At 41.6% G+C, this 26,649-nt stretch overlaps 2 protein-coding genes across 5 annotated transcripts in view; one reads left to right on the top strand and one right to left on the bottom strand.

Annotated features, from left to right (window-relative positions):
* Nucleotides 1-574: 574 nt before the first annotated feature.
* Nucleotides 575-5,989, bottom strand: HNRNPDL (heterogeneous nuclear ribonucleoprotein D like). Of its 2 annotated transcripts, XR_006596985.1 has the most exons (9): nt 5,358-5,989; nt 4,405-4,573; nt 4,145-4,306; nt 3,566-3,697; nt 3,306-3,420; nt 2,421-2,591; nt 1,992-2,084; nt 1,514-1,618; nt 741-838 (listed from the first exon to the last, which is right to left on the bottom strand). XR_006596985.1 is itself a non-coding variant. In XM_003985238.6 (8 exons), exons 1-7 carry the CDS (start codon nt 5,798-5,800, stop codon nt 2,014-2,016), a joined length of 1,263 nt encoding a protein of 420 aa, XP_003985287.1. In that variant the 5' UTR covers nt 5,801-5,989; the 3' UTR covers nt 575-838; nt 1,992-2,013. The 2 variants fall into 2 exon arrangements, 1 of the variants encoding a protein (XP_003985287.1); XM_003985238.6 differs by lacking the exon at nt 1,514-1,618 and having other exon boundaries at nt 575-838.
* Nucleotides 5,990-6,223: 234 nt separating this feature from the next.
* The window catches only part of ENOPH1 (enolase-phosphatase 1), a 37,830-nt gene continuing 17,404 nt past the window's right edge, over nt 6,224-26,649 (top strand). For 2 of the 3 annotated variants that reach the window (XM_023252987.2, XM_004001353.6), the window contains exon 1: nt 6,355-7,053. In XM_023252987.2, the coding sequence (XP_023108755.1) occupies nt 6,970-7,053 (84 nt within the window). In that variant the 5' untranslated portion in view covers nt 6,355-6,969. The other variant, XM_023252989.2, reaches the window with a different exon arrangement.

The raw sequence follows: 26,649 nt of genomic DNA, 5'->3' as shown, positions 1-26,649 counted from the left end.
TGCCAAAATCCTTGTAACGATTTCGGATACTCAAACTGTAGCTCCAACACACTGTTTAACAGTGCCTTTTCCCTGGGTATATCTGGATGTTTTAATCAAGAAAACAAGTAAAGTCATGGTATTACAATTAGCCAAAGCTCTAACAGACCAGATTCTGAATGAGCTTACCCTAATCAATGGCTTTCCAGAGACAGGAACAAAGCACAATCACTTCTATTTACGAAAAGGAACTACCAACATGCTTTGCGCTAAAAAGGTACAGTTCTTCAAAATATAATCCAGAAGACTGGTGGTCTGCTAGAAAGCTTCCACTAATGACAACACTATGACAAGGTCTCCAAATACACAGAGAAACGTTACAGGTGTGGTGGAAACCTCAGCAGGGAAATGAAGCCTTAGAGCATAGACTACATCTAACAAAAAGGGGGAACAGGGGCACACTGTAGCTGGCTATTCGTAAAAGGACCACAGTTTCTCCCTATGGACCAATATTCCCTACAAAATAAACTGTGCCTTAATTATTGCTTATTTTAAATTACACTTTTACAGAGCTATTTAGTACCTGACGCAGAAAAACAATCACATAAGGAAGCATTTATTTGAGGTTTAACATGAAATCATACAAATAAAATTTGTATAAACACAAATCCACATTGAGTCATAACACAGATAGCAAAGACAAAGTAAAAACAAAGAAAACTAATTGGCGGCTATATACAGTTGGACACAGTTGTATCTTGTACACTAGAAAGTCTTTTACAAAATAATCATCTTAGATCAACAGAAGACCAATCTTCAATGTCGTCCTGCAAGATGGGTTAACTTTAGCAATCTCCTCCTAAAAACAAAAACAAAATAGCAATTAGATTTGTGTAACTCTGAAAGCTTTCAAAGGTCCACTTTCATGAATTGTTTTAAGTCCTCAATTTATTCTTTTCTTCAATAATTAAAGATCACATGCATATTCAATTACAAAATGTAGATTGGGTAATTAATATTCACCCTGCAGTTCCCAAATGATAGTGAATTTAAATTTAGTAAGGAATCAGGGAATGCAATGTTCCCATATTCAGACTGAAGTATACTAGATTTAGGTCTACTAGAAGCATCTCTAGTAAGCCAAAAAATGCTCTTACAAAAATGAATTCCTAATAGGCTTATTATATTATAAGAACACGAATTGCTGTGTGCATATGATCTTTAATTTATATCCCAGATTTTAAAGTTCTTGTTTTGGTTTGTAGATTTCACTATTAGCTATAAAAAGAAAAAGCAAGCATTAAATCTTAAAGAATGAACACTTAAAATGAGGCTCCACAATTGAAATACAACACTAAACAGAAGACCAAAATGATTAAGCTGTAAAAAGGCATTTATGTACTTTAACTCCTGTAAAAAACCATTTAAGTTAAGTTTAGACACTTAATCTTCAAAAAGATTAAAAAAGAAGCCAAAGTCTGAAGTTTTCCACTTTAATCTTTACGCTGGTACATGAAGTTGGAAGAGACCATACCACAGGACAGCGTTTTCTGGTGTATGCCTTGCGCTCTGCCCGCAACGTGCGACCCCCAGAGATAGACGTGGTCAGGGTGACACACGGCCTGCAATGAAGTTCCCGCTGGCGGGTACAAACAAGGTATAATGTCAGAGTTAGAAGACAACATTCTTGTTTTCCTTAAGTTGTACCCATTTCAGTACTTTACCTGTTAATAGTTCTAAAAATGTTTAATTATTCCTCTAGACCACCTGGTACACAAAGCAAACAGAAAAACTCTTAAGTTTTTCTGTAATACTAAAGAAGGTGAGATAAGACTTTAAAGTTAAAGATCTATAGACACTTTAGGCAAAACAGGCTCATAAAGCAATTAAAAAATTAACAATTTAGTAAAAACAGACTACATAATATTTTGTTTTTACTTATTTTTCATTTGTCTATTGATCTTTAAATTAAATTAGACATTTCCACTGGTTTCTTGTACTCTTATACACACCTGTTTTCTCCAACGTCCTCCTTTAGTATGGCTGGTAATTGTTTTGGTGATTGCCACCCCCTCGAGACGCCTTGCCGTAAGTGCTCTGTTGGCCTATTTTGAAAACACAAAAAAATTACATTAAGAATGCTTTCTATAAAAGTTTCATCATAAGTATTAAGAAAACTATTAAATGTGTAATACTCTGCATGCCAAAACATCAAAACCATGTATTTTAAATAGCTATTATAAACTAGTCATGTATCACATACTCCAGAACATTTCTAACCAAAGTCTTTGTCAGTAACCATCCTATGACTATTAAATGCTTCAAAAACTCCCAAACACTTCAAAAAACGGAAAACCCACACACAATTGCAGAATGGGATTGCACTTTTAACACTGAATTTTAATACCATTGGTTTATGAAATTAAGTTAAATATTCTTACCACTGTAGTCTGCATATCCCTGTCCATATCCATAGTTCCCATAGTTATACCCAGTATAATCATAGCCGCCATAGCCACTATAGTTTTGATCACCACCATAGGCACTATTGTAATTTCCATATCCTTGATCATAATAGTTATTAAATCCTTGGTTCCAGTTTTGGCCCTGACCTGAAACAATGCACAATGATTGTTAGGAGACAACTTCTGACCCCCAATCCTAACATAAAATGTTGTGTTCCTGTCTCTCACTCCACAAATCTTAAACAAGCAGAATGTACATCTATATTGCTATCTGACTGGAGAAAATTATTAATTATCGTAAAAGGGGGCAGAAAGTCCAATTGTGCCAGTTATCAAGCTCCCTACATGTAATGGAAAATCAGGACAGGGGCACCTGGGTGGCTCAGTTGGTTAAGCAACAGACTTGATTTCCGCTCAGGTCATGATCTCAAGGTTTGTTGAGTTCCAAGCAGAGCCTGCCTTTGATTATCTCTTTCTGCCCCTCTGCCATGCGCACAGGGGCGCACTGTCCTTCAAAATAAATAAACTTTAACAGGAAGGAAAATCAGGAGAAGGTGAAAACAGGTAGATTGTTTAGCTTTAAAACAAGGACTCCTGCCCCCCAAAAAACCTATCATGCCATGATGTACCATGTAATCTTAACCACATTAAGTGGTATTATTTCTCCATTCGTAATGGCCCTGTCAGGCTGGCCATTCTTTGAAGAGGTGAAACCAGTAAACTAACAAAAACCCACCCACTAACCTGAGAATTTTTCATATTCGAACAGTTTAAAACTAGCTTTACTTTCTTATGGGCATATTCCTATTTAGCAATTTGCAGCCTAAACCACTGAGCCATCTTCAAAGAATTAAGTCTCACCTCGTCCACGACCCCTAGTACCACCTCGTCCACCAGCTGCAGCACCTCTTCCTCCTTTTTGTTGTTGCTGTTGCTGCCTATAGACCTCTTTGGGTTGTGCAACTTTGATTTCACACTATAAACACATTAAAAAAACAAATAGAACTTTTACTATGTCAAGCCCTTTTATTCTTCTCAAAACAAATTGAGAAATTCACTAAAAGAAACAAAACAAAAACCAGCCTCAACATTTTCACTTAATAGAATCAAGATGGCTTTACCTTCCCAGAACCAATTTGATGATATCTGCTTTCTAACAATTTCTTTACTGGCTCTTCATCTGTGTATGTAATAAAGCAAAATCCTCTTCTTTCATTTGTTTTTGTATCCATGGGAAGTTCAATATTTTCAATCTGAAATCAAGAAGCACACTCACGATCATCCAGTAATGATAAAAGCTATCAAAAGGTTTTAGAATACCCCAGGTCCTTTCCAAGTTTCAAACACATATTCCATGTTACTCTAGTCACATTACATCTGTATAAAAGCTCCTACTTTACTGTCAACTCAAACTGCAAAGATTCGTCTGTGAAGCATTTAGAAAGGAGAGCAAAACTTCATTTATTATTTTGTACCCAATAGATGCCATTGGTAGAAGTCCAAACACTGACCACACCAAAGCACCTGTGATTTGGCCAAAACAAATTCAGTATGGGTTTCCATCATAGCACAGTAAACAGTGATTAAGGTAGTGACTAAAAAGGACCTGAGTAGTTTAATCTCTTCCACATCGGATAATGTTCTTTTCTGTAAAAGGCCGGGATTACATAAACATACACAAAAGTAGTCATAAAGCGCACCTCTCCAAAGGCTCCAAAATATTCTTTAATTTGTTCTTCAGAAGTATCTGGGCTCAATCCACCCACAAAAACCTTTTTGGGAGGTTCTTTCCCTTTTAAAGCTTTGGCCCTTTTGGGGTCTATCAATTTGCCATCCAGTTTGTGTTCTTTCAGTTCCAAAACCTAGAAGACAAATTTAATCTGACAACGCTATGCAAGGAAAACCCCCAGACAATTTGCAAAAGTACACAGAAGGACTACAATGCAAAACCTGTTCCTACCTTATCAACACTAGCAGCATCTTTGAAAAGCACAAATCCAAATCCTCTTGATCTTCCAGTCACTGGATCTGTTTTTATTGTACAGTCTACAACTTCCCCAAATCGAGACAAATATTCAGTCAGATCTTTCTTGCTTGTATCCCAGCTCAAGCCTCCAATAAACATTTTACTAGAAATAAAGTTATTTTTTTAAAAAAGATTAGCAGCGCCTCACAAGATTACTTCAGTTCTGGAGTTATGTTAACTACGAACCAAGCACGGGGAAGTTTAACTGTATATGCAAGGAATTCACTCTGGGTCTACAGATCAAGTATTAAAACAAAAAACACAAACCCTCTCCCCAATTCATCGAGGTCGCTTATTCCGAAGAGTGGACAGCGTGCTCGCCATGCTTCATGATACGAAGTTTAAACAAGATCAGCAAAGTATGTTCGATTGCTTTAAGATTTAAAAACCCCAAGTTCCTAAGCTGATCCCTCACAACTTAGGTTCATCCTCTTTCACAGCTGTCAAGCCAACATGCCACCTAAAGAACTCTTAACACGTCCTGGGGATCCAAGTACCACTCACACACCGATTCCAAACGAGTATTTCCGTAACACCGCCCAGGAAAACTGCGCGGGGCTCTAGCACAGACACAATGAAAAGGCGGCAGCAGCTGCAGCATGTGGCGCAGCGAGGCCGGCCCCTCCCCCTCGGGCCCCACGCGGCGCCTGCGCACTCGGGACACAGACGCCGCCGCCGCCCTCCTCCTCCAACTCCTCCGCCCTTCCCCCACCCTCCGCTGGAGTCACCCCTCCGTTTCCTACTTTCCTCTTTCCTCTAAGCTAGTGGGGCCCGGCGGGCACGCGAGGAATCGACTCGGGGCAAGAACCGGAATAGCGCGCGGCTCCCGAAGGATGAAAGGCGCGTGCGGCGCGCTGGGGGAGGGGGAAGAGAGAAGCGTGCGGTACCCGTCATCCTGCTGATTCTTGCTCGCGTTGATCTTGGATCCCTCTGCGAATTCCTCTATGTTGCTGTACTCGTTCATGTCCTCCATGGTGGCGGAGCTGTCGGCCGGGGGATGCTGGCGCGCAGTCCGGGTCGCGGCAGCAGCGGCGGCGGAGCGTTGTATGGAGCTGGATTTAAAATGGCGGCGGAAGAGATCCGGGCGCCGCCTGCGCCCTCCCTTTATAGCCGCCCCTCCCGCCAATCGGGAGGGCTGCTGGGCGGTGACGTGGCGCTGGGGCCGGCGCGCCCCCTGCCGGGCGGAGCTGGGAGCGAGCGAAGGGAGGAGCGGGGCGAGCTGCCGAGGCGCCCGCGGCCGCCAATGGGAAAGGCTGCGGGAGGCTAAAGTAGCGGGAGCAGAGGGGAACAATGGCGGCGGCACATGGGAGAGCCGGGGCGGGACCTCCATCGCGGCCCTCCCGGTGAGGAGCGAGGTCGCGGGTGAGGGGACGCGGGCTTAAGATGAGAGAAGCGTCAGAAGAGAAAAACGAAGGGGCGAAAAGTCCTGGGGTCAAAAATCCCGAGCCGTGCCGTCGCAGGGCCACAGTCCCTCTTGTCTTGAGAGCCTTTGTCTCTGGCGTCCGGTCCAGCCCACTCCTAGTACAGAGCCATCAACCCCGCCTTTTTCCAAAGCCCTCGGTCCCCCAGTGCGGACTGCTGCGGTGGCTGCTGCTGCTATCGATTAGCACCGTGGCCGGGTCGCTCCAGAAAAAGGCGGACTGCGCCCGGCGCCGGCGGCTGAGACAGCGAGCGCGCTCCGCCGCGCGCACGCGTGTTTTGTCCTCGAGCTGGCTGGAACCAGCCGAACAGGAAGCGGGCGCGCGGTGGCCCCTCCGGACAGCGGCGCGGCGCGGGCGCCTCTTCCGCTACCGCCACAGGCGGGCCGAGGAAGCGCGGCGGGCCTCCCTAACCGATCGGCGGGAGCCCGGGCCGACGTAGTCAGGCAAACCAGTCCCGGTACGGCCTCTTTTGCTGGCTGAGGACGGGAGGAGGGGCGCGAGCCCGGTCAGGTTACTGTAAATATGCAAAAGCGGAGGCAGTGGGCGGGGAGGGGGCTAGGTGCCGTAGAGGGCAAGGGGCACTCACATCCCCGGCGCGCCACTCGCGGGGCTCCCGTCTGCACGTGCCCCGGGCCTCTCCCGCTCGCTCAACCAGTCTGCGGAGAGCGCGCGCGCGCCCGCGGACCCGGCTCCCGCGTTCGCTTCTTTGTTCCCGCCCACGCGAGGCCCATTTTGACGGATCGGGTTCGAGGCCCTCTCGCGGCCAATCGGCATCGAGGCATTTACCTCCCCCCACCCCTTCGGAACCCTGCGAGGACCGCCCCGTTTCCCTGCCCACGTGGTCTCGTCCTCTGGCCCTTGGCAGCTCTGTACTTCTGGGCCCCTGTACGGCCGTGTGATCCACCTTTAGGGGCGTGGAGGTGGTCCTGTACCTTAAGCTTCGGGCCGCACGCGGTTGCCGGGTGGGCGATTCTTGCGGGGCTGTCGGAAGCCCAGAACGGTGCTGAGGGCGCAGCCGGCGCCGCCCTCTGCCCTACCTACCAGTAGGCCGATTCTGGTAGTTGCATCCGGTAGGGAAATGGTCGTGCTTTCCGTGCCCGCCGAAGTCACTGTGATCCTGTTAGATATCGAAGGTACCACAACCCCGATTGCTTTCGTGAAGGTGAGGGGCGGAAGGGAGCGGGGAAGTGACTTGTGCTTAAAAGCATTAAAAACATTTTTTTTTTAGGTATTGCAGGCCTTGTACTACAGACGCGAGGCGTAGGAAAGGTGGTGTGGCTTTGCGCCGCTCTGAGATGGGAGGAAGTAGAAAGGCTGCGGCAGGTTGCGGGGATCTTTTTGTCACCGCACCCTGTTCATCATCCTCGCCATTCCCTGTCCTTGGTTAGATGCTGACGGGTGGGGAATGGGTGGAGATGGTGGCGAAAAAGGGTGGAGGAGGGCAGATGCGCTCAGACTGGGAGAGGCGAGGTGGGCGCCCCCCGCCGGCCAGGTGTGCGCCCTGTCGCCCCGCAGGTGAGCGCCTGCTTGGTTCTAGGTTGGGCCTGGCTAGGCGGTGGCTGCGATGGAGTGGTCCTGGAGACGTCTAGTCGCGCAAAACGTAGAGTGAAGTGTCAAGATAACTTTTCAGGTAACCCTGGTATTTTGGACCATGGTGGTTATTCTTCGCCCCTTCCCACTCTTGCAACATTAGTGGCCAACTGCACGCTTCGTGTTATTGGATTGGGCAAGGTGGAATGTAGCGCTGATTTATTAAGCTATAGATCAAACATGTCTAGATTCCGTTCATTTTCCTCTGAACACCATGGAAACTTGAAGCTCTTACACAGAGCCTTTCTTCTAGGGTGTCGTTATTAACCAAACACTTGCCTACACGTAATTCATAAGCATATAGCTCTGCTTTTAGCAGTTTTAAAAAATACATACGTTCTATCAGAGTAAGTAGCAAGCATTAGTGTAATTTGTAAAAGAATTCCTTGGTCTAGGCTACCCGTTATTTGATTTCTAGAGGTTTAAGATAAAAGCATTAACTAGAAGCGTTTACATACAGTAATAGGTTACTTACAACTAGGAAAAACCCATCTTTCAACAAACAAAGCAGTCTGAGTTTTAAATATTTTTACGTTTATTTGTTTATTTTGAGAGACAGAGAGAGTAGGGAAGGCGCAGAGAGAAAGAGGGAGAGAATCCCAGCAGGCTCAGTGCTGTCAGCACAGAGATCATGATCTGAGCTGAAATCCAGTCGGTGACTTAACTGACTGAGCTACCCAGGCACCCTGAGTTAAAAATTTATTTTATTTTATTTTATTTTTTTATTTTTGAGAGAGAGAGAGAGAGAAAGAGAGCACAAGCAGGGGAGGGACAGAGATAGAATCTGAAGCAGGCTCCAGGCTCCAAGGTGTCAGCACAGAGTCCTAGGCGGGACTTGAACCCACAAACTGAGAGATCATGACCTGAGCTGAAGTTGTCCGCTTCACCAACTAAGCCACCCAGGCACCCTGTGAGTTTTAAAATTTTTTGTTAGTTTTATTTATTTATTTTTTTATTTTAAAATGCTTATTGGGGCACCTGGGTGGCTCAGTCCGTTAAGCAACTGACTTTGAGCCCTGCGTCAGGCTCTGCGCTGACAGCTCAGAGCCTGGAACCTGCTTCGAATTTTGTGTCTCTGTCTGCTTCTTCCTTGCTCATACTCTCTCAAATAAACATTAAAATTGTTTTTAAAAAATGTTGATTTATTTTGAGAGAGAAAGAGGAGCAGAGGGAGAGAGAATCCTCAGCACGCTCCACGTTCAGCACAGAGCTGGAAATGGGACTTCATCTCACAACCTTGAGATCGTGCATGACCTGAGCCAAACAGGAGTCCCACTCTCAACTGACTGAGCCACCCAGACACCCAAGTTAGTTTTATTTTGAAAATTACCTGTGAAGAATGATTTTCTTGATGTCAATCAAATAAACATTTTAGGACTTCAATATAGAACCACTTGCAAATTTTTTAGAAGAATCACAATACCATTTTAGCACATGTTCCTAAGAAATCTAATTTGACATTTTTTCTCAGTTTTTAATATGTCAGAGGCCTCTGCAGAAATGTTCAGGATTGACCAAATGCTGTTAATGGAGTTGACTTTCTTTTTCCTACTGATTGTGACAGAACCATTGCTTTCTTAGAGTTTTCAGAGAAAAAATGATTCCTCATATTTGTGGTTTGTAGTTCACAGCTTATCTCCACCAAGGGTAATCACAGGAGAGGTAGTGATGTGGCATAAGATATATACATACCATTCTTGGAAAGTTGGTTAGGGAATAGGATACTTCATGCAAATCAGTTTTTTTAATGCTTATTTTGAGAGAGAGAGCAAGAGCAAGGAGTAGGCAGAGAGTGAGGGAGAGAGAGAGACTCCCAGTCAGGTTCTGTGCTGCCAGTACAGAGCCCAATGTGGGACTTGAACCCACAAACTATGAGTTCGTGGCCTGAGCTGAAACCAGGAGTCGGATGCTTAACCTACTGAGCCACCCAGGTAGCCCCATGCAAATCAGTTTTATAACAAAATATAGGTGCCTCCCACCTCTTCCCAATCCTGTCTTCTGCCAGATGACATTATAAGCCACTTCTTGAAATCTTTGTTTATGGTAGACTTATTCTGACATCTTCCTGAGAGTTAAAATGCCTTCCTGGCCTAAATAGATTTTTCTTTTTTTTAAGTTTGACACTGATCTATAGGTAAAGTCAAGGCAGGCTACAAAAATGATTTGGGGATTTTATTCAAAGGATAGTTTCTTGTGCTTTGTCCTATAATCTATTATTATTTTTTCATAATGATTATCGATCTATTGTAGTCTAATAACCTGTTATTAATTTGTTACACATTACTTTATCAAAACTGGTGTTTCTAAAAGTATGTTCATCACTTCTCTGCCTTTTGGCTAAGATCAAGTATAAAAGTATGTTATGTTTTTTTTATTTAAAAAAATTTTTTTTTAACATTTATTATTGAGAGATGGAGAGACACAGAACATGAGCAGGAGAGGGGCTGAGAGATGGAGAGACACAGAATCTGAAGCAGGCTCCAGGCTCTGAGCTGTCAGCACAGAGCCTGACACGGGGCTCGAACTCACAAACTGCAAGATCATGACCTGAACCGAAGTCAGACGCTTAACCGACTGAGCCACCCAGGTGCCCCAAGTATAAAAGTATGTTAAGAAGAGCATTAAGTCTGTGTGGATATTTATAGTAACTATGCAAAAAGGATTCCATTATTAAATGCACTTTTGGGAAATGTTAGGCTATACATATTCAACTAGGTTTCTTCATTGCACAGCTTCTCTGAGCTTTTCTATCATACGTACACACACACACACACACGTTTTATAAGTCTTCAAGAGAGTGGCATTTCACAAATTTACTTGAACAAAAAACTTTGAAGACTGTCAGAGACTAACTTTTGGACATCTTTTATTTATTTATTTTTGTTTGTTTTTGAACATCTTTTAAAGAGGTACTAAATTATGTCCTTCTTGAATCTCTGAGGATGGAGGTGGGAATCCGACCTTATCTACTTTGGACTTTATTAGTCACATTAGGTGTATGGAACATGTAGCCCCACTTCCTATGGAAACAAACATTGAGTATTGTATATAGGTGACTTGTATACTTGACTCATTCTCAGAAACTCTGAGGTGTGTGCACTGTCTGAATTTTACTGATAGGAAATTAAGGTTTTTAAAAGTTGAACTATTATACCTAGGATTTGAACCCAGACTGTCTGTCTGAGAAACTCTTACATTTTACATTATTGCACTTGATCTCTAAAATGGAAACCACAGTGCTTGTTCCGTGTCTTTGCTTGGCTTCTGTGTATGTTAAATGACACAGTTGATATGATAACACTTCAGTCAACACGAAGTATCATAAAAGGATATGGTAACAAATTTTAATTTATACTACCTCTTGGAGGGACGCCTGGGTGGCTCAATTGGTTGAGCAACCGACTTCAGCTCAGGTCATGATCTCACGGTTTGTGAGTTTGAGCCCCACGTCGGTCTCTGTGCTGACAGCTCAGAGCCTGGAGCCTGCTTCTGATTCTGTGTCTCCCTCTCTCTCTGCCCCTCCCCCACTCATGCTTTGTCTCTCTCTGTCTCAGAAATAAATAAGCATTAAAAAAAAAATATATACTGCCTCTTGGTGATAGGTTTAGGAGTGAACCCTTGAACCATAATAACTATAGTTGAGTCTTTATTTGCAGATTTGGTTCTGTAGTTGAATATACTATGAAAATTGAGTATTGTCAAAAATTGCTCTTGAAGCAATTAGGAATTAGGGAGCAATTTAGGAAGTCATTCCTCTTTATAGGCTGATTTCCATTTTCAGTAAGTCATGCATTCATTTTTCCTTTAGGGTGGAAACATATCCCTGCTTCTTCCCTTTAGCATCAGAGGAAGTAGTTGGTTTGGGATTAGGTGATATAAATGAAAAATATGTTGTGTCAAACATTGGCCTCATACTGAGCCACTCACACTGTAAGAGACAGTGGGAAACTGAGACTGTTTCATTGGGCAACAGAACACCCCCATTAAGTGGAATAACAGATTGCCAGCACTGGCTCTGGTTATTTTTTCCTCTCCTTTTTTTTTTTTTTTTTTTTTTTTGGGCTGAACACTTACAGTTAAATGTGTATATGATGTACCTTAACTATATAAGATAGCACTTTTTAAAAATAAATTTTATTAATGTTTATTTTTGAGAGAAAGTGTGACAGAGGGAAGGGCAGAGAGAGAGGGAGACACAGAATCTGAAGCAGGCTCTAGACTCTGAGCGACATGTCAGCACAGAGCCCGATGTGGGGCTCGAACTCAAAATCCGCAAGATCATGACCTGAGCCAAAGTTGGATGTTTCACCAACTGAGCCGCCCAGGCGCTCCTATGTAAGATAAAACTTAACAGTTTGCAATAGCTCATGGGATTCCCTAGACTCCTCCCAGTCTGGGAAATGGTGTTCTCTGGACAGCCTGCTGCTCTATTACGACATGCCTCAGCCCTTAGGTGTCAGACAACAAAAACAATGGTTTTATTTACCAGCTAGTGTATCTTATTTTCTCTTGAGTCATAGCATTGTCTAATTTTTAGAACAGGAGGGGCTCCTAGATGGAATCATGCAGTGAATGTTCAACTGACTAATTAATTTCTCATGAGTTGATGCCTGGAGGGATGTCCTGTGTGAAGATCATTACAATTTGTTGGAGGCAGAGCAGCGGTAGAGCCCAGCTTTCCTTAGATATTCACAGTGCATCTGAATTCTCAAAGCCTCTAGCCCCGCCCCTCACTGCAGGCAATATGCCTCTGGAGTTTGTTTTCTTTTCAGGTGCTGATTCTGATCCTTTACAGTGCTGATCTCCTAACGTTTTTTGGTCATATACACCATCAGCAGAATTGGAGCATGCATTGCCAGTAGAATTTATAAATTGTGAACACATTTTATGGTCTAATTATGAAGTTATAAAACACATTGGAATTTGAAGATGAGATTAAAGTAATAAATGTAAACAAAGGTTGTTACACTCTGTTCCCTTACTCTGTTGAATCATCTTGCATGGCCGTGGAGCCACCACTTGATTTTTGTCCATGTGTTGTCATACTCACTTTCTGACTTTGCATGGTGTATTATTCCAGTGTTTTTAATCTATAAGCCTGTGAAATAACACCATCACCTGTCTCTGTGGTTATCCTGTCAAAGAGCCTTCAACTATTGTTTCTGGGTTTGGAGACAATTGCCCTCTTGTTTCTGAAAATACTCTTTAATTTGGTGGGTTTCCTGTTGTTACGTGCTGAATCTGTACACCTAACAGTTGATGTAGTTATGTTCTATAAAGTCACCGAGAATCTTATATTAGCCAATAATGAATCATTGCCCCTAGAGAAAATACAGGGTTAGGTTCCTGTGAGCCTCTGGTCATAGCGTTTCTGTGAGCTGATCAGTAGTAACCTTGTCTTATGTGTGTTTCTGTTTCCCTTAATATATATTATTGATAGATTAACATTGAACTCACAGCCAGTGGCACTGTAACTCATGCTGTAGGGTAGCCTATCTAAACACCTGTATTTTCTCTCTAAGGCACATCACAGTTTCTTGGGCTTAGGAACATTAGGCAGCACTTAGGCACTTTGCTTGGGAGCCCTTTTGAAGTGCAAGGTCACCAACAAAAAGCACAAAATGCAAAAATATGTCAGTAAATCGACTCTGAAAAGGACACTTGTTTAAACTATGAGAGGTGAAACAAGTCAAATCGTCACTTTGTGTGGGGGAATGTGTACATCAAGTGTTTACAGATTTTTGCCACTTTGCACGTGTACCTGTTTCTGAATGTCAGGAAAGTGCAGCAAGTATTGATTTGGGGGTTACAAATAAACTTTAGTGAGTAGGAGAATTTGTAAGTACGGAACCGACAAATAATGAGGATTGACAGTATAGAGTAGTAGTTACAGGGATAGGTTTGGAGACTATACAGGTCTGGATTAGCATTCTGGCTTCTCCCAAATGTTTTATGACAAGTTAGTTAATGTCTCTGAGTGTAGGTACGTATTTCCTCAGCTATATTGTGTGGATCTCTACCTCATAAGGCTACTGACAACATTTAATGAATGCTTAACCCTTGAAAAAACTTTGTAAAATAAATATGTTTACATCAATATTTCATCCTACCACTCCAACAAATTGTAGTAGTGAATAGTGGGCAGGGAGCATGTTTTTCATTTATGCCTTAAGAAAACTTTGTGCTTGAAAAGAAAATCTTGGTAATTAAGAAGATTCCATTAACTGAAAATAAGAACCTGATTGGGATTTTTGTCCCTAAAATATATTAAGTGGGGCGTGGTGGGTACCCTTGCCAGAGGCTCTTTGTATTTGTGCTTCTCAGACTTGAATGTGTATACAAATAATTTAGGGACCTTGCTAAAATGTAGTTGGCTCTTTTTTTCTTTCTAAAGATTTATTTATTTATTTATTTATTTATTTATTTATTTATTTATTAAAAAAACATTTTTTTTTCCAGTTTATTTTGAGAGAACACACAAGCAGGGCAGGGGCAGAGAGAGAGGGAGAGAGAGAATCCCAAGCAGTCTCTGCACATCAGTGCAGAGCCTGATTCGGGGACTGAACTCATGAACCTATAGGTCATGACTTGAACTGAAACCAAGAGTCAGATGCTTAACCGACTGAGCCACCCAGGTGCCCCCCCCCTTTTTTAAATTAAAGTTGTTTTTTATTTTTATTTAGAGTGAGAGAGAGAGAGCATGAGTGGGGTTAGGGCAGAGAGGGAGACAGAGAATCCCAAGCAGGCTCTGTGCTGTCAGCACAGAGCCTGACATGGGGCTTGAACTTGCAGACGGTGAGATCATCACCTGGAGCCGAAATCAAGAGTTGGACACTTAACTGACTGAACCATCCAGGCACCCCCCTTTCTAAAAAATTTTTAAAGGATTTATTTATTTAGAGAGAGCACGAGTGGGGTTAGGGTGGAGAGGGAGAGAGAGAATCCCAAGCAGGCTCCACACTGTCAGTGCAGAGCCTGGTGCGGGGGAACTCATGAGCCGTGAGATCATGACCTGAGCCGAAATCAAGAGTTGGACACTTAACCGACTGAGCCACCCAGGTGCCCCTAAAATGGAGTTTCTGGTATAAAGATCTGGAACGGGACTTGATGCTGAGTTTCTCACAGATGCCCAGGTGATGCCACTGCTGCCGTTCTATGTACCACACTTTTAAGGATTTAGGCGTCATAGAAATTTGCAAGTTATACCTATGTGTAGGCCTGTTAGCACTGCTCTTTTCTGATGGCCCATTTGATATGGTAAAGCAGACCAAGAAAGAGTATAGATGAATTAGAGATCTGTCACCGTTAACAGAACCACAACCTCTGAGAGAGAGGTTAAGTAAATTGATTATGAATCAGTAAGGCTGTATACAAGGGAACAAGGTCATGCAGTAAGCCTGGTAGACACCAAGGATTAATAGCAGGTCGCCACTTCCCCAGCTTTTTTTGCAAATCGCCTTCCAAAACTGAACTGTAAAGCAAAAGCCCCTTTCTTAAAGGACAAATAGAATTGTTAGCAAGGAGTTATGTGTACTTCCAGGAGTAACTAGATAGTACACTTAAGTGTTTATTTAGTTGAATGTGTATGTATAATAGGGACTTGAGTATAATAAGCCTTTGGATATCCTGGCAGAGGGGCAGGTAAATAGTGCCTTGCTAAACCTGTTGTATTATTTTCCTCTGGTTGCTGTAACAAAATTACCACACACTTAGTGGTTTAAGACAATACAGATTTATCATGTTATACTTCTAGAGGCTCAACTGAAGTGGATCTCACGGAGTTAAAAAAGGTATTGGCAGGGTTGTGTCCCTTCTGAAGATTTTAGAAAATTCTAGAAAAATTTCTTTGCCATTCCCAGTTTCTAGAGGCTGCCCACATTTCCTGGTTCTTGGGCCTTTCCTCTGTCTTCAGAATCAACAGTATGGCATCTTCAGACCAACCTTTCAGTCTCTGACTTTGACCTTCCTACTTCCTTTTACCTATAATGACCCTTGGGATTGCATCAGGCCCAACCACATAATCCAAAGATAATCTTGCCATCTTGAGAATCTTAATTTATTATATCTACAGTCCCTTTGCCATATAAAGTAACATATTCATAGGTTTTGAGGTTTAGGATATGGACATCTGAGGGTGGGGGAATTTTCCCCTCTACCATGCTTGGTTAGCACAAACATCTCTAATAGATGCCTTTAGAGGATCTAGGCTATAAAGGAATTAGAATTTATATTTGCTCCGCTTGTCAAATTTATCATTAATGGTGTTGGATACAATCTATAATGTTTTCTTTAAGATTTGACAGTTTTTTTCTTATTTTTATTAATATTTATATTTGAGAGAGAGAGTGTGCACGAGCAGGGGAAAGACAGAGAGAGAGAGATGGAGACAGGATCTGAGCAGGCTTCAGGCTCTGTGCTGACAGCTCGGCCTGAGCTCAGTTCAACGTGGGGCTCAAACTCATGAGCCATGAGATCATGACCTGAGCCGAAGTCACACACTCAACCGCCTGAGCCACCCAAGTGTCCCTGACAGTTTTCGTTTTAAAGATTGTGTTGATATTTAAGGATTGTGCTGGTATGGAGGTTGGTAAAGACATTGTTTAAGGGCTAGAGTTTTACCTTAGAGAATGAGGTATTTGGCAAGGTTTTGAGTTAGATTAAGGGAAAAAAAAGATCTCAAACTAAACCTTCTATGTTTTAGAAAATACGAATTAAACAGACAAATCCTTGATCCTATAAATATTTGTTTGAGGTAGTGGATACCCGTTGTTTTTTTTTGTTTTTTTTTTTTCCAGTTTATTTTTGAGAGAGCATGTGCACACGCTAGCAGGGGAGAAGGAGAGAGACACACACACACACACACACACACACACACACACACACACACACACAATCCCAAGCAGGCTGTGTGCTTTCAGTGCAGAGCCTGACTCGGGGCTCAAACCCATGAGCTGTGAGATCATGACCTGAGCCAAAATCAAGAGTCAGACACTAAACTGACTGAGCCACCCAGGCGCCCCAGCAGATACCCATTGAGAGCAAATGATTGAGATCAAAATGATACAGGTTTTGATTCTATTTACTTATTTATTATTTATTTTTAAAGATTTTATTTTTAAGCAATCTCAACACCCGATGTGGGGCTTGAACTCACAACCCCAAGATCAAGAATAGAACAATCCACCGACTGAGCCAGCCAGGTGCTTCTTGATTCCCTTTAGAAACATAATCCTGCTTATATACTTTTCTAGTGTTAGTTTAATATGTATATTTTTGAAATATATTTTAGGTTAAAACACTTTTAGAAATGACTGATGTATTCTTGATTGTTTACCAATGCTTGTAATTTACTCTTATATGTTCTTTTATATTTCTTTTTTTTTTTTTTTAATTTTTTTTTTCAATGTTTATTTATTTTTGGGACAGAGAGAGACACAGCATGAACGGGGGAGGGGCAGAGAGAGAGGGAGACAGAATCGGGAACAGGTTCCAGGCTCTGAGCCATCAGCCCAGAGCCTGACTGACGCGGGGCTCGAACTCACGGACCTCGAGATCGTGACCTGGCTGAAGTCGGATGCTTAACCGACTGCGCCACCCAGGCGCCCCTGTTCTTTTATATTTCAGCAGTGTATTTAAAATTTTTTTTTTCAACGTTTTTTATTTATTTTTGGGACAGAGAGAGACAGAGCATGAACGGGGGAGGGGCAGAGAGAGAGGGAGACACAGAATCGGAAACAGGCTCCAGGCTCTGAGCCATCAGCCCAGAGCCTGACGCGGGGCTCGAACTCCCGGACCGCGAGATCGTGACCTGGCTGAAGTCGGACGCTTAACCGACTGCGCCACCCACGCGCCCCTCAGCATTGTATTTTAAAAGATAATAATTGAGAAATGTTGAGGTTGACATTTCTTTCTCATGAAAACTGCTATGTTACTTTTTTTTTTTAATTTTTTTTTTAACGTTTATTTATTTTTGAGACAGAGAGAGACAGAGCATGAACAGGGGAGGGGCAGAGAGAGAGGGAGACACAGAATCGGAAGCAGGCTCCAGGCTCTGAGCCATCAGCCCAGAGCCCGACGCGGGGCTCGAACTCACAGACTGCGAGATCGTGACCTGAGTTGAAGTCGGACGCTTAACCGACTGCGCCACTCAGGCGCCCCAACTGCTATGTTAATTTTATGGTTTTTCTGGGAAGAGAGCTTGTGTTGTCTGACAGTATATCCCAACTTTGGTTAAACATCCAAATGATAAGTATTGCCACTTCTACCGTTTTTAGCACTGAGAAATATATGATGCCCATTCTGCCCTCAATATGAAACCGGCTAGAAGACAGCCCTCAAAGGACAGCAAACTAGAAAATTCCTTCTACCTATACTGTTTATTATTGACACCAGTAACTGCAATTGAATTACGTTCCCCGTCTTCATTGAATCTCTGAATTTAGGCTTTTTCATCTGCAAGGATGAGATAGTAGGATCTGGGGTGCTTATCAGGTGGTGATGAAGACTGAATGGAATAGAACGCAGAACACTTTGAAAAATTATAAAGCTCTGTAGAAACACTGATGATAATGCAAGAAGTATCAGACTAAGGGATACAGAGAGTGCTTGTGAAGATTCAGTAAGGAAAAGGGGCAACTAACATTTACTGACACCTGCTCCACATATTTTCCCCACCATGATTACCTCCACCTCTACTCCTTATGGCTCTAGTCAAAAATACAGTAAGAATGAGACCAGTGTATCTACTTTCAAAGAATTTGTGGAAGCACTAGAATGGCAGGACTGTCTTGATAAGTAGCTGTTGGGTGGTTTACTTAACATTCTCCCAAACCTTCCCCATTGCTTCATTCTGTTTCCGAAAGGGACATATACCCATGTTTGGTACATGAGAGGATTTTTGTTGATTCAACCAGAAACAAAGGGAAGAGGCTTTGGAGAATCACTGTATTAGGTCTGAGTATATCAAGAAGTGGATGGAAAGCACCCCTGGCTTGACTTTCTGGTCTCTTACTCTAGAACCTTTTGTGTCACTGCACTTGTATGATCTTTCCTTCCTTTCTCTCACATTTATTTAAATACCAATCATGTGCCAGGCTCTTCTAGGATCCAGAATCCTTAAGACCCAGCCGTCACCCTCATGGAACCTGGTAAGGAGGACAGGTACATAAATAGGTTGTCTTTACACCATGGAAATCCTTTCTGGTTTCCTGTTGGCTGAGAGATAAAGTTTCAACTTCTGCTCTTCGGTGAACAGGATTTTCCAATTTCCTGTCCCTTTATTCTGTTACACGTTTTATAGCTGAAAATGCCCATTCAGGTCATGCCCTTTCATGCCACCACTGTTTCTTCAGCTCAGAATGTAATACTTTTTCCTCTCCAAGTGCAGGTTGGTTCCACGTACTCATTAACTTAAAAAATATTTATTGTGCTAGGCTATGGAAACGCAGAAGTGAGATCTGCTTCTGCTCTCAAAGGAGTTTTGTTTGAGCAGGAATTTCAGAATCCTCTCCCTCCTTTGTAGGGCCGTATATTTGCCACTGCAGCACATGCTGCCTCTGGTGTTAAATTTGTGTCCTGTCTCCCAGCAATGTTGAGAGCTCCCCATGGACAGAGACTGAAGCCTTTCTTTCCTTTTTTTTTTTTAATTTTGATAGCAACTGTTTAATTTACTTATTTCTTAGATGGAAAACCTGGTAGGTTATTTGGGTAATGGTCGACAATTACATAGCGTAACTTTGTATGTATGAATTGATTGGGGGGCCCAGTACAATCTAAAACAAGAATTTTTAAAAAAGGCACATAAGGCATTCAGTAAATGCTCTGTGATGGTGGTATGATGTGTTCCAGAATGGTCATGGGCAGGGTTGGGACTGAGTTTTTCCCCACCTTGTCTGTCCTTGCTATTTCACATTTCCTCAAGGTAGTACTTTATCTCATTTGAACAGCATATAACTTATCTGAAGTGTTTCTAGAGTGACATTAGAATTTTCATTGATCAACATTTCTAAAACCTAGAAGTCCGAAGGAAGAAATCAGCAAAAAATGGACCTTAAAAACTATGAAAGAGGGGCGCCTGGTGGGCTCAGTCGGGGAGCATGTGACTCTTGATTTCGGTGTAATGACTTGGTGTCATGAGTTCGAGCCCCGTCTTGGGGATAGAGTTTACTTAAAAAAAAAAAAATGAAAGGTAGAAATTTTATTAACCATTAAAATTAAGTTAAAAGGCTGTGGGGTTGGGGCACCTGGGTGGCTCAATCGGTTAAGCATCCTACTTCAGCTCAGGTCACGATCTCATGGTTCCTGAGTTTAAGCCCTGCAATGGGCTCACTGCTGTCAGCACAGAGCTGGCTTGAGATCTTCTGTCTGCCCCTCCCCCACTGGTTTTCTTTCCCTCTCTCCGCCCCCCCAAATAAATAAATAAACTTAAAAAAAATTGGAGAAAAAAAAGCTATGGGGCACCTGGGTGGCACAGTTGGTTGAGCATCCTATTCTTTTTTTTTTTCATTTTTTTTTTTCATTTTTTTTTTCAACGTTTATTTATTTTTGGGACAGAGAGAGACAGAGCATGAACGGGGGAGGGGCAGAGACAGAGGGAGACACAGAATCAGAAACAGGCTCCAGGCTCTGAGCCATCAGCCCAGAGCCTGACGCAGGGCTCGAACTCCCGGACTGCGAGATCGTGACCTAGCTGAAGTCGGACGCTTAACCGACTGCGCCACCCAGGCGCCCTGAGCATCCTATTCTTAATCTTGGCTCAGGTCATGATCTCACGGTTCATGAGTTCAAGCCCCACATCTGCACTGGGGGTGTGGAGCCTGCTTGGGACTCTCTCTCTGCCCCTCCTCACCTCTTGTGCTCTCTCTCTCTCTCAAAATAAATAAGTAAACATTTAAAAAATTAAGTTTAAAAGTTAAATATATTCTCCTATGGAAACTTATATCTGTTATTGTGAGAATAGAGGAAAGTCTTTTCCCCCCAAGTTTTTCTCAAAGTAATTCATGCTTGTTATAAATTGCACACATCATGGAAGAGTATAATATAGTAATATAGAGAGTGAATGTCTCCTTTTGCTCCTGCCACCCAGAGATGACCGTTAAGAATTTGGTGACTATTCCTTCTGATTTTTTTCCTTTGCGTAGAGCAGTTGAGATTATTGAAATAAATGTAGTCTGATCTACTCCAAAAAAAGGCACCAATTATAATATCTAACTCCCACTTTTTAAATATGTAGGTAGGCCTCTATCTTGCCCAGATAAACTTTTTAAGTATATCTTGTATTTAGCTCTGAGAAGTCCTTCTCTGTTTGATGATTCTTTTAAATTTTATTTTTTAATGTTTATTTATTTTTGAGACAGAGACAGAGCATGAACAGGGGAGGGGCAGAGAGAGAGGGAGACACAGAATCTGAAACAGGCTCCAGGCTCTGAGCTGTCAGCACAGAGCCTGATGCGGGACTCGAACCCTTGAACTGTGAGATCATGACCTGAGCCGAAGTTGGACGCTAAACCGACTGAGCCACCCAGGCGCCCTCCCGTGTTTGATGGTTCTTAACATTTTCCATTCTTACAGCTTACCCCCACGTTACTCCTTTACTAAAGAAAAAAAGGTATTCTTTTTATAGTAAAAAAAACAAACTTATTTTTGTATCATACTTTTGATTTTCATAATTAATTGCTCATTTAATTTTCAAAATTGGCTTTGGTGTATGTAGGGGTCAGAGAGGGGTGGAAGGCAACCCCCGGTGAGCCTGTTGTACCCAGTTTTCCATCACTCCTCTACAGAATGTGAACATAGTCAATAGCTCTGTCCTTAGAGGCCCTCCTGGAACCTCTTGGGACCTCTTCCCAGGGGATTCTATTTCAGAAACACAGATTTCTTTTCAAAGACAGCAGTCTTAAATACAGAAAAAGGTTCTTTGTCTTCTGGGTGTGTATATGAGGGGTTCATTAACTTGATTTTTTTCCCAATGATTCATTATTGTGACCTTTGAACAAATTCCTTTTCTTAAGTCTAAAAAGTGTGGAGCTAACACCCTTCACTGAGGAAAGAGACTAAGACACATAGTTTGGAAACTAGTGGTAATCCCGAGAGTGGGACCTGGGTGGGACTTTGAAGAGGAGCCGTGGTCAGGCCAGTGTTCGCAGTTCTCTTGGTATGCTCCAAGAGGCTGGCTGACTCCTGGGCTGGACCTTGTGTGGGTCTAAGTCACTGTAGGTTCAGTTAAGCTCATTAGATCCCTGCAGCCAGGGTGATGAAGCTCTGGGATCTGGTTCTTCAAACAAAACAGAACAAGACCTGATTGATAAACTGTTACCATAGTCTATTAATTTGTACTTAACCTTTATGTGTTTGTGTAAAATGGGAGAAATAATAATACTTGTTTCATTAGGGTTATTAAGAGAATTGAAATGAGATCATTCAGACCGTTCATTAATCCATTGAATAAATTTGGAGTGCTTGGTAGTTCAGGGAGAAGTTATATGGTAAAGCTGTGGATTTGAGGGTCAGTAGCAAATTTCATGATTTGAAATCATGAAATTAGATGAGAGGTCACTAAAGATTGACTATAGATAGAGAGTGCCTGGAATAATAAGGACTTAATAAACGTTGGCAGTTACTCCCACTATTATAAAACTTACTTATATTATTACTACTGTTTATTGGAAATGTTATAGAACTGCCAGGTGAACTCACATGTCTCATTTTCTTTTTCTTTTTTTTTCTATTTTTCTATTTTTTTATTTTCTTAATGTTTATTTATTTTTGAGAGAGAGAGAAAGAGCGCAAGCAGGGGAGGGCAGAGAGAGAGGGAGACACAAAATCTGAAGTGGGCTCCAGGCTCTGAGCTGTCCACACAGAGCCCAATGCAGGGCTTGAACTCAAATGATCTTAAACTGCAAGATTGTGACCTGAGCCCAAGTCAGACGTTCAACCGACTGAGCTACCCAGGTGCCCCTCAAATCTCTCATTTGCTTTGTACAAATGTCTTTGAGAAACCAAAGGTATATTAGAATTATCTGTAGAGAATATCACGATCCCCAGGGTGTTGGGTGATCCCAAGAGTAGTGCTCCCCAACGTCATCTACCCACAGAGCTGGATAGACTCAGGCATTGGGATTTCATAGGCCTGGGTTTGAGTTGTGCCTTTACTTTGTACCAGCAATGAAACCTTTTAGAACCCAGGCTTCATCATGTGTTCAGAGGGGGTCGCCATCAGGGATGGTAGGTGGATTCAAAAAGCTAATTGTCAATTCCTTTCCTTTCCCTTCTGCTGTTTGGGGCTAGGACTCCAGGCCAATCTGGTTTCCTTCTCTGAAATTCATGAGATCCTGATAATTCTGTCTCTGTGCGTCTTTTTTAAACCTTATCCCAGCTACTAGCCCCTTGTAATGACAACTTTCCCTTGTGTGATGTGATTCATTGCAATTAATTAGATTATAGTTTATCTTTCTTTAATTACAGTTTAATCTCCTTAACAGGATTTAGAAGACACTTTTTTTTTTTTTTTTATCAGCAACATATTTAATCATTTTGAATTCAGGTGATGAAATCTAATGTTTATTCCTAAAGGCTTCTGCTTTCAAAGAGGAATGGTTACATCCCTTCCTACCCCACTGAAGATAGGGACACCAAAGTCATAATTTCTGAGCTCCTGTGGCCCCATGTAGCAGCCAGAGCACCAAACTTTTGGTAGCTCCTAGTAGGGTCTTCAGGAAGGATATTGAAGGAGCAATTTTAATACCACCACTGCTGAAGCTGTCTTAACAGGTGGCATGGACCACTCCAAGAAGTAGTAAATTCCCAACATTGGAAGTGTTCAAGCAGGTACAAACTTAGAGTTACAAAATAAGTAAGTTCTGGAATATAATGTACAGCATGGTGACTGTATTGTATATTTTGAAAGTTGCCAAGAAAAATCTTAAAAGTTCTCATCACAAGATAAAATTTATAACTGTGTGGTGATGGATGTTAACTAGGCTTATTGTGGTGACCATTTTGCAGTATTATATACATGTATCAAATCACTGTGTTGTACACTCCAAACTAATATATGTCAATTATATCTCAATTTTAAAAAAAGATTATACACTGTCATTGTAGAAAATGACCTCCTGACCCAGTGAGAATGTAATGTAGTGTAAATGTCCATGTTCCCCTCAATTTTGTTCTGTGCATTAGATATTCCCCAGAATGGGATTATGTTCTTTATTTTTAACCTGTTTTATTTCTTATTTAGAGAATGTGATTTGCTTAGAGAATTAAGACCCCACTTAATTTTCCTTTGCTTTTTATCTTCTGAGATTAATAGAAAAATAGTAGCCTAAAAGTATTGCCTTCGTGTTTAATTTTCTGGCCGAAAAAGTTCTAAGTTCTCAAATACTTTGAATCATTTGTCGTACTATGTGGTTCATTGGAAGGGTTTTAAAATAGTTTCTTTAAATAGCTGTACTCTAAGTATTACCCATTACCTTTTTATTACCCATTTTCCTCAGAGGAGTCTTGAGTAAACATTATAGCAACTATTTTATTTTTATTGATTCTATGACCTTTTTATTAAAACGACCAGACCACTTGACTGTAAAGCAAATCCATATTTGGACTTCTAAACATTAATGAGGCAACTTCTTTAATTAGATGTTCAGAAATTTTGTGGCCCTTCAGGAGCCTTAATGGAGCTCTTTCAGAAAGCTACCATTGAGCTGTGCAGAGTAATGTAAATTGCTGCTTGCATAGGATCCCCTCCAGCATTTAGTGGAATTTAATCATAGTCGCCTGAAAGACAAATACTCTCATTTAGTTCTATGGCCTTTTGTTATATGTACTACTAAAGCATAACAGCCCCTTCGGTGCCTGGTGGACTAAAAACATTCACACACTTGTAGAATCCTGGGTTTACTGCAGCATTGTTTTCATGCTATAATATTCTGAAATTATCCATAAATGGATTATGACTGAAGTTAAAGCGTTTATCATTACAGTTCTTTCTGGAATTACTTTCAAAGCCTGAAAATGTTCAATGGGCAGGGTTGGGCAAGAAGCACTAGCTCTTTGACGTCTATTTTTAGAGCTTTCTTATATGTTATCATAGCATATATAATCGATACCGTTACTGACTTTAAAAATAAGCAACTTGAAGGCATTTTATTTGTCTCACAGAATAGATTGCTCAGAAAGTATGTTGAAAGAACAGGATAAAATCTTCACAATTTAGTTATGTGCCCCATGTACTTTTATACGATGCAGTAACACTTGTGCACTAAAATAGAAGTCTGCTAACATGTCAGCCCCAGGTGGTCTTGTTCCATGTGTCATACTAAGTTCTGCTTTCATTGCCTAGCTTTGCGTGTGTACTTAGCGCAGAAGGGAGTTTTATGTCTAGAGGAAAGGGGCAAATTGGATGAACAGGAATTCGAAAGTAATGTTTAACTTGTAAAGCTTTTCCTAAAAGTTCAAAATTGTTTGAAACCTTGCACCTGTGAGTTCGCTGAGGCGAGGCTGTGGTTCATAACTCTGTTATCAGCGGCGTCTGGCACTCAATAGGTCCTCAGTAAAACTTGAATGTATGACTTGATTGTGCTTGTGATTTATCCTCTGGGAACTTCTCTGCTATTATTTGTCACTCAGTTTGGGTCAAAGGTGATCCTTGTCCAGTTTAAATGTTTGTCTGTGCTGGAGAATATGGTAAGTGGTAAGGTCTAGGTGCTTTCTAGCTAATTATCTCTAATTTCTGCAGTGACTGCTTAGTATTATCATTCCCATTTAACAGGTGAGAAAACTGAGGCTCAGAGGGGGTAAGTTGAATATGTCAGTAAAAAGCAGAGGTAGGACCCCCTGGCCTGGCATACTGCCTATAGTCTATTTCTTCTCTTCTGCCAGAGAGGTTAAAGACTTGGGCTCTCAGGCTTCACAGGCTCTCCATAAATTGTTCTTGGGGTCAGTAAAGCTGGACATGGGAAATTGGGCTTTGTGAAACATAAAGTACTATAGCATTGTATCTGTTTTTATACCTTTCAAGTACTTCAACTTTTCAGTTACTGAGAGGCCATGAATCTAACCCAATAGTTTTTCCCCAGGAATGTTTCCAGTTGCTTGGGAGTTGAGGAATAATGGAGATAGGACATTGGAGGAGGATGACCAAGTGAGAAAGAAGCAGGTAGAGGAGGAGGGATCAAAGTTGCCTTGTGTTTTAATTGTGAAACATTTTAAATAAGCAAGAATACGGATTAATATAATGACCATGCATCCACCACAAAGCTTTTTAAATTTGAGACTATTTTGTTTTAGATCCTAAAGAAATAAAACATTATAAATATAAGTGAGACTCTTGAGTACCTCTCATTTTGTATGAATTTTATTTATACATTAGGGTTTATATTCACGTTTATAATCATAATTTCAGTACATTGATGTTTTTTCAAGTATTTTTTTTATTTAAGTAATCTCTACACCCAACGTGGGGCTCAAACTTACCCAAGATCAGGAGTCATATGCTTCTCCGACTGAGCCTGCCGGGTGCCCCTCAGTACATTGAGTTTTTAACTGCTGTATGTTGTTGTATTTTTTATTTTTATTATTTATTTATTTATTTATTTATTTATTTATTTATATGTTGTTTTAGAGAATGAAAGAATATACTGGACTTTATTCTCTAGCTAATAAAGATTTAGATTGTTTCCATTGATTTTGTTATTACACCCAGTACTAAAATAAACATTTTTTTTACTTCTCTCTTTGTGTACCTGTGTTAGAGTTTGTCTATGATATATGCTTAGGAGAGGACTGGCTGTGTGTGTACCTTCAGTTTTTGTGTATCTTCTCAGCATTGTTGAGTAGGGGGCCAGCTTGCAGTCCTGCTACAGTATATGAGTCGGGGAGAAATTAGTAGGTGAAAGGAAGGATAAGGAGGGGCACGATGTAGGGCATGATGGGAAAACCAAGTATTCAAAGAACAGAAGCCTATCAGTATGGTAAAAGGAGTCTCTTGCAGAAAAAGCAAGCTGTCAATCTCAGCTCTTCATTTTCCTTCTTTTAGATCAGGATTGAGTTTTTATTGAGTTTAAACAAGGCTGTTCTGTCAAGTATGCTGAACAATTTGTTTGATTACACTGTATGCTTTTGAATCTGCTGAATGATCCATTACTTACTGGAACGCCATGTGGGAACAAGC

This window comes from Felis catus, chromosome B1 (assembly GCF_018350175.1).
Source record: "Felis catus isolate Fca126 chromosome B1, F.catus_Fca126_mat1.0, whole genome shotgun sequence".
Lineage (NCBI taxonomy): Eukaryota > Metazoa > Chordata > Mammalia > Carnivora > Felidae > Felis > Felis catus.
Note: the sequence above shows the minus strand (reverse complement) of the source record. Positions and strands in the feature narration are given on the sequence as shown.